The following is an 8,299-nucleotide window of genomic DNA, read 5'->3' as shown; positions in this document are numbered from 1 at the left end:
GCTCTAGTTAAGTTAGCTAGCTAACTCAACTAGTTAGCATCTCCTTCCATTTCAAGGAGGTGGTTTGAGGTTTGAACCCTAATGACTGCCCCCATCATCCTCATCTTTATTCTCGGGGACTATGTGCGGGTATAGCTTTCCAACTTTTCAATTAGCATAATAGCAAAAAATTCTACAGTCCAACTCTTCAAACTGGAATTTTTATGATTTTATGTACAATAAATCCTGCATCGTTCAGAGTTTATATTTATAACGATTTCTTGATTATATTTCCATTAGGCTCTTTAGTTTGATTATATGTTTGATCTGAACATAATTTATGTTGAAAGTTATTATCTTATATATGCCAAGCCATCTAAATTGCTTTCAGGTGAAGAAATTTTGGATAGTTGCTCTTTAGTTGCATAGGCTTTAAACTACAAATAATAAGGAAACATTGTCTACAAGTCAAGTCGTCATAAAAGTTTCATTACAAACATCAATATCAATTTGTAGTTGTTTTCAAGCTAATGAGTGTTCTTAAAATCTACTGAATCCTGAGGTGGATACCCACCATTTTTTGGAGGGGAAAAAAAAAAGTTTACTCAAACCCCTAAGTTTGACTACCCACCTTGTTATAGAGCTTTCTCAACTTGGAGTACGTTTCATAATTGAGTACATGTATGATAAAAGAGCCTTGATGATGAGTAGGAGACTACTAAGCCCACAGATAGAGCTTAATCTGCATTGATTTAAGTAGAGCCCAAACAGGGACCTCGTCCAAAACGGAATTTCGGGAAGCGAAAGGGAAATTCCCTTAGTAATTGATAAAGATATATATCTACAAACACCATTATTAAACTTATAAAAAATAATATATCTACAAACACCATTTTTTTATCCTTTTAAAATTGTAATGACCTAAGAACTTGAAGCTATTATTTGACATCAGGCCTTGCATAATTACCTTAGATCTTTCCATGGTAAGGCTAATGTAGGACTTAATACATCACTGTAAGGGCCCTCACATAACCCATTTAAATATTTGTATTCTCACCTGGCTAAAGATCCAATTACAAAGATCCAGACATAATTACCGCAATCAGCTTTTGGGTAAACCCAAAAGGACCTATGATCTAATATCCTATAGTCGTACATATGTAAGGGCTAGTTCAATCTGATACTAATTTGAAAATCGGTGCTATTTTTCTTTAAGGAAAAGGAAAAAAAACAAGTGTAGTTCGAGTTCAGCTATAAACCACTTTAAATTGACTTGGCAGGCAGCACAGTGAAATCTGATGAGCAGGAGCTTAATTAAGTAGTCCATCGTACTCCACAATCAAAGCCTTTTTAACAATGGAATAAATTATCTTTATGATATTGTGCTAGAATCATTACCAAGAATACATCAACTACAAGCTCTATCATGGTTAACAAGAAGTCGCAAAACTAAATAAGAGTTGCAGCCAAGTAGAAATGGGTAGCAAAATGCAGTACTGGCATGCGATGGCTTTGAATTCATTTAATCAGTTTAAAATTGGAGCCTTTACACTTAAAATGCTTTGATGTTAATGTCTAGCTGCAGCGGAGTTCATGATTCAAGCGCGAATCGTTAGCAATTCAAGGATTGCTGGCTTGTTTATCCGGATTTGCAATTCAAACAAAATCTTACTACGACATTAGAGTGTAGAAAGATTTCAGATAAATTGTAACACTTGTACATTGTAGCATGAACTTATACAATAGACACACACCATAAACTTTTGAAGTAAAGATTAGGCAAGTTTCTAACCTAACAAACACAGACAAAATTTCAAATAATAGGAAAAATCATTACCAAAATGGGATTTTTGCATTAAAGATCGAGCAGGATTCAAGTATACTTGAAGCAAGAACTTATCAAATAACACAAACTCTATCATGTCTCCTTTGCACTTTCTGCTTCTTTCTAACTTTATGGGCTACACTCATACCCGTTGTGTGTAAGTCGCCGATGTACCCAAAAAAAAAAAAACTGCAATGAGGCCCAAGTTCAATTTCCATGACCGTTGCTTGTTGATGTAGAAATTTGAAGTCGGAGAAATTTTAAAATGTCCCCCACATCAAGAAAACTAGGGGTGGCAGGTTGGACCATATATAGATTAAGTTGGATATACAATAGGTCAAAAATTTGTCAATCCAAATCTAATTTGTCTATCAAATGTATTAAAAATCCAAATCTAAATTGATCATTTTATTAAATAGATAATTTAATATTATCTATAATGAGTCGAAACAAGTTAAACGGGTTGGAATTGATTTTGATCAACCGAGTACCGAGCAAAAATGACATGATGTCATGGTAAATAACAAGATATTAACCAAATGCCACTGTATATTTATTGAAACAGAGGCCATTAAACCCCTCAAAATTATAAAAAGAGCTAACTTTTTAATTTTCATAATAATTTCATGACTATAGCTGATATAGCCACTGTGAGGATCCATGCGGGCGTGTGTTTAGTCTCACTCCGGTTATTCGCTGGGTAGATCTTAGGTACTTATACAGGATTAAGGAACTCAAATAATACCTTCCGGCTAGCTATTTTGGATGAGGTCCTGAGTTATTATAAATGGTATCAGAGCGGACTCGATTCATAACCTATGTGGACTAGGGGATACTGCAGCACAGATCCATTGGGGCTGATCACGGGGCAACCATAGTGTTTATGATTAGATTTGAATGGATTTAAAGCTTTAGTTTGATGAAGATATTAGAGCTTGAATGGGGAGAGTATGTGAGGATCCATGCGAGTGTGTGTTTAGTTCCACATTGGTTATTCGCTGGATAGATATTGGGTACTTATACAGGATTAAGGAACTCAAATAATACCTTTCAGCTAGCCTTTTTGGATGAGGTTCTAGATTATTACAAATGGTATCAGAACGGATTCGGCCCATAACCTATGTGGACTAGGAGACACTGCAGCACGGATACATTAGGGCTGATCATGGGCCGATCGTGGTGTTTATGATTAGATTTGAATATATTTGAATCCTTAGCCTGACAAGAATGTCAGAGCTTGAACGGAGGAGTATGTGAGGACCCGTGTGGGCTTGTGTTTAGTCCCACATCGGTTATTCGTTGGGTAAATCTTGGATACTTATACAGAATGAAGAAATCTAAATAATATCTTCCCGCTAGCCATTTTGGGTGAGGTCCTGAGTTGTTGCAACCGCTATATATTCTGAAACCTATTTAAGAATCCCTGCCCAAATGAGATGAACTGCTGTTCATGTCATACCGACCACAGTGAGAATGATTCAAGTACTCCAATGAATTTTCTAATGGAGCTTCGTATAATCCAAGAAAAATCATACCATGGTCTCAAAGCCAAGAACATTTACAAACAAAATAGAAACTTACCATTTGACTGATATAAACAAGTCATCAAGAACTCAAAGGAATCAATTTTACAGCGAACTGAGAGAGCTATTCAAAGTTACTACCAAATTGAGATTTTTCCCCTTTTTTTTTGGGTGGATATGAGGAGATAGAGATCAGAATATAACAATATAAAAATCATGATGATACACCATTATTGCACCTCATTATAACTAGATTTCTACAAACAATAACTGTTTGCTTATAGAAACAGAGGCCATCAGCCCCATCAAAAACACAAAAAGGATCTAACTTTGCACTGAACCAAGAAACCCCATAGGAGTTCACTTCCAAAATGGGATCATTTTCCAAAAGGAATTTGATATCCTAAGAGCCAACGTACATGTGAACGCCAACGGCGAGGACGAAGATGGCGATGAGACCGAAGTAGATGATGGAGTGGACCAAGATGGCGGCGCCGCTGGTCTGGAGGTTGCCGAATTCGACCACCCGGCTCTTGCCGGGGATCTGGAAGATGAGGCCCGGCGAGAGGAGGACGAAGAGGACAACCGCCACGAACACTGGGCCCCAGTCCGCCATCTAGTTTTTCTTCTAGTTCTTCTTCTACGCCTCCTCCCCTGTTTCTCTCTCTGCTCTCGATTCCTCTGTTTCTCTCTTTGTTTAAGGAACGGAGTGGAGGAGAAAAGGAGGGGGATGAGAAGAATGTGCGGGGTGGGGGAAAAGGAGGGGAAGGGAGGAAGGGAATCTTAGGAACAGTGAGGAGAGCCAATGGGTCCCACCGAAACCACTCTGCTGTTATGCTTTATCAAAAGCTTTGGTGGCTTCTTACAAGGAAACGGCTAGGAGCCAATAAGGACAAAGAGTCCTTGGTTGGCAATGGATCAACACTTATGCAATCTGGATAGATGGCAGATTTTGATAGGCTATGGAATAATTCAAGTAAAGTTATATATATGTATATATATATGTGTGTGTGTATATATATATATATATATACATATATATATATATATATATATATATATATATATATATATATATATATATATGTATATTGGATTTACACAGTAATTTCTATAAAATTAAGGTGAAAATTATGTAGAATTGGTGAATTAGACCGTTCATTTAAATATGGATCTACGTTAACCAAATTCCACCCAATTTAAATTTCGTGGGACTTTTTTCCTCTTGTAGCCCAAAAGCTAGGATTTGAGTTGATATGATCATAAAAAAAATTTAAATAAAAAAATGTATAATTTTAATAAGTATTTATTAATAATAAAAAATTATAATTTTATAAAGGATATACCACTAAAGGTTGCTCGTTACCGAAGTAGACGGAATCTATAGTACCTCCAAAGCATCTCACGGATGTCGCCGATTGTAATCACCGGATGGAAACTAGAAAACGGTCAGGACCTTTAAAATGCTAGTTGCTTAAAGACGATGAACAGAAAAGAGGGACGAAATAGACAAACAAGAGGTTTGAGCTTTTCAGGTGTGCGGAGTGATTCAAAATATTTTATTCGAATCGAATATTCCGTATTCTAGTTACTGTCTTAAGTAACAGTCATTCGATATCTGGATTTCTTTTAAATTATGTTTGGTTAATCACTTAATTGCTTTCTTGATTTAATTTAACTTAAACTTCTTCTTTTCACTTACCCTTTTTATATGGATATCCGGATCCAGATCTGAATCCAAAAAAAATTAGGTATATCCGTCTTCGTATCCGTATCTAGGAGATTTTTGAACTGACTATCCAAATTCATTTTTGGATCCGATCGAAGCAAAAAATTAGTATCCGAATTCGATCTAAATCAGATACAAAAACGGATACAGCCGAATATAATCCGACTCGTTTTCAGGCCTAAAGCTAAGTCATGAGTTTAACTCCGAGAAATCATAACTTGGTCATACAATATTCGGTTGAAATAACCTTTTTTCTAAATTATGTAACTTTTCGAGATCTACGTCGTCTAGGAGTGTGCTGGCCGACTACTGCACTGCGTAGGGGCAGAGAGTGAATGCCCAGAAGTCCACCATCTTCTTCAGCCCTAGTACGGTGCCTAGGGTTCGACGGAAGATCTGGAGGATTTTGGAGATGCCAGAGCAGGACAGGACCTAGAGCTACTTGGGTGTATCGATCACAGGTAGGAGACTGCGGGTATCTGAGTGCATCGGGCTGGTGCAACAGGTCCGAAGTAGATTGGAGGGATGGCGGGTAGCGTCTCTATCTATAATCGGTAGATTAATGCTTATCAGATCTGTACTTGGCTCCATGCCCATCTATCTCATGGCAAACATAGTGGTGCCAAGGACAGTGCTACTGAAGATTGAACGGCTATTTCAGGGCTTCTTATGGGGCTCGTATGGAGGTGTCGGGGGGTGCATTTGGTGGCATGGGAGAGCATTTGCCTCCCATTCAGTGAGGGTGGTCTTGGGGTTCTCTCTCTCCTTGAGAGACAGAAGGTGCTCATTGCCCAGCATGCAGTCCGGTTCCTTCTAGAACCGCAGGGGATCTGGAGCCGGACCATAGCAGCCCACTATGGGAGGGTGGGCCCTAAGGCACTGGCCCGAGGAGGGCAGAGATATTCCTTTTTTTGGCTAGAGATTGCGAGGTACCTGCCTACCGCGCTGGTACACACCAGATGACTGATAGGTGATGGGCGTAGTATTGATGTGGCTGAGGACGCATGGGTAGATGCCTTCCCCTTGCGGCACTAGCTGACTATAGTTAGTGTCGAGGCTGCGAAGGGACTGCTTGTATGCGATCTTCTCGTCCCGAGGGGGGGCTGCATGGGACGAGACTAAGCTCGATCAGCTTTTCAGGGGGTAGCTGGCGAAGAGGGTCTGATCCCTCCCGTTACCAGGGTGTGCAGGCCCTGATGTGCGGGTTTGGAGCACTTCTACTAGGTCCAGTGTTAGGATGAGCGACCTTTACCACATCCTTCGGCGGCAGTACAAGCCTGGGCCAGACTGCACCTAGATCTGGCGCTTGGAACTCCACCCGAGGGTAGCTTTGTTCCTCTGGAAGGTGGTTTGGGACCGTCTTCCGACGCGAACAGTACTGAGTGGACGTGGATTGCAGATTTTCTCGGTGTGTGGGGATTGTGGTGTGGACAAGACGATGGGCCATGCCTTGTTTCAGTACATATGGGCTAGAGCGACTTGGCGACTGGTAGGGATCTGGGGCCGGAGGGACCTGTTCTTACAGGCCTTGCGTCGATGCTCGGAGTCCTCATTGCTTTGCCAGGAGGCGGCTCGAGTGACCTGCACGTCCTACCAGATTTGGCTTGCTAGAAATGCTCGAACATTTGGCAAACATGGTATGTCGCCAAGACTTGTGGTTGAGAGCGCCCGTATGCAGGTGGCGAAGCTCAGTCTTATCATACCTGTTGAAGGGACCTTGACAACTCGGGATATCTGGAATTTTCATTCTGCTTTGGCAGCATCCCATACGGTGTTTTTACTTGGGAGCCCCCACCCCTTAGTTTTCTCAAGGTCAACTTCGACGAGTCTATCTTGGATGGAGGTACGAGGGGCGATGTGGATTTTGTTATTCAGGACCCGTCTGCCAGGGTCGTGGCTACAGGGGGCAGTCAGCTCTTCGACATATCAATTTTGAGTGCCGAGCTGCGGGCCATCGTCACGCTCGGTGGGTTTTACGGGCCAAATCCATCGTCTTGGAGGGGGACTTAGCCACTGTCATCAGTTGGATTTGGGGGGCCCAAGGTGTAATGGTTATGTCCATCCTTTGCTCCGAGATATTTGGGCAATGGTGAGGGACGGCGAGGCTTTTCAGGCTGAGCATGTTTTCTATAAAGCTAATGGGGCTGCGGATTGGGTGGCTGCTTATACAGCCAGTCACTTTGGTAGCGCCTTGTGGGCTGGTGGTGGGAAGTTATCCCTGGCACTCCGAGGTATTCTATTTTTTGATTTTATTGGGTGCATCCACATTCATCATGTATGATCCACCCGCCTTAGCACACACACAAAAAAAAAGAGCCATCCACCTAAGGAGTTAAAATAGGCCGAAATTTCATCATTTGGACCTAAAAAAAAAACGGTAAAACCAAAAGTTTTATTTTTGAAAAATATTATGATCGAGAGTATCTTTCAATCCATGAAGAATTAGGTGGAGCGACAGACAAAGTTGATGCAGAAGTCGAGATCTACTTTCTATAAAATTTAAATTTTTATGATTATTTCTAATAGTTATATTTATTTTTGAAAATCTAGTTCTATTCGAATTCGGAGAAAAATCTAATCCAAATAGTGCAAGAAAGGATCTCACTATTATTATAAATAAGGATTATGTGTCTCGGTTTGTGATGTACGAATCATCAATGAAAGAAAAGAGGATGTAAACTCTATTATCAAAATTTTTTCATCTTTTTTTTTTATTTTTTTTTGAGAGATTCAAGTTGAACGGGTTGACGAATTTTTTTTTTTCCTGATCGGATCAATTGGTTTAAATTGTATATAATCAAAAACAAGACCAGTGCCTAAGTAATCTTGCATAAGAATAAAAATCAAATGCTGAAGCAGTGGGACTCCCCATACTATATGCAAAATCTTGTGGGGACAAAATGCTGTTTGGAATGGATATTTCTATGGATGATCTATTAATTTAGCACGAATTAGCTTCCGAGGTCGAGCGGTCTCAATTTCACTACTGGAATTGCGAATGAATGCAGGGCTGGGCCACCTTGAATGGCGTGAGCCGCATGCGGGGACCCTTACATAGGAAGGATGGTGGAATACAAAGTTAGGGCTAGGCCGGCCGTCGATGAAAAGGAAGCAATGGTGTGTGGAGATGCTGGAATAGGTATATCTTCAGTATTTGCTACTCGGGTGAGAGAGTTTTTTGTACTTTTAGACATTGACAAAGGTTGATTTTGATGGCATCTCTTGCGGAGAAGGCAATGGTGG

General features: G+C 40.4%; 1 protein-coding gene across 1 annotated transcript; it reads right to left on the bottom strand.

Moving 5' to 3' along the window:
- Nucleotides 1-3,361: 3,361 nt before the first annotated feature.
- Nucleotides 3,362-4,099, bottom strand: LOC103707855. The gene has a single exon (XM_008792538.3). It carries the CDS (start codon nt 3,941-3,943, stop codon nt 3,731-3,733), a length of 213 nt encoding a protein of 70 aa, XP_008790760.1. The 5' UTR covers nt 3,944-4,099; the 3' UTR covers nt 3,362-3,730.
- Between the last annotated feature and the right edge of the window lie 4,200 nt (nt 4,100-8,299).

This window comes from Phoenix dactylifera, chromosome 7 (genome assembly GCF_009389715.1).
Source record: "Phoenix dactylifera cultivar Barhee BC4 chromosome 7, palm_55x_up_171113_PBpolish2nd_filt_p, whole genome shotgun sequence".
In the NCBI taxonomy this organism is placed as follows: domain Eukaryota; kingdom Viridiplantae; phylum Streptophyta; class Magnoliopsida; order Arecales; family Arecaceae; genus Phoenix; species Phoenix dactylifera.
This window is presented reverse-complemented; position numbering and strand designations above follow the sequence as displayed.

Coding starts and splice junctions, on each gene's coding strand:
- LOC103707855 (XM_008792538.3), bottom strand. CDS start 3,943: ATGGCGGACTGGGGCCCAGTGTTCGTGGCGGTTGTCCTCTTCGTCCTC.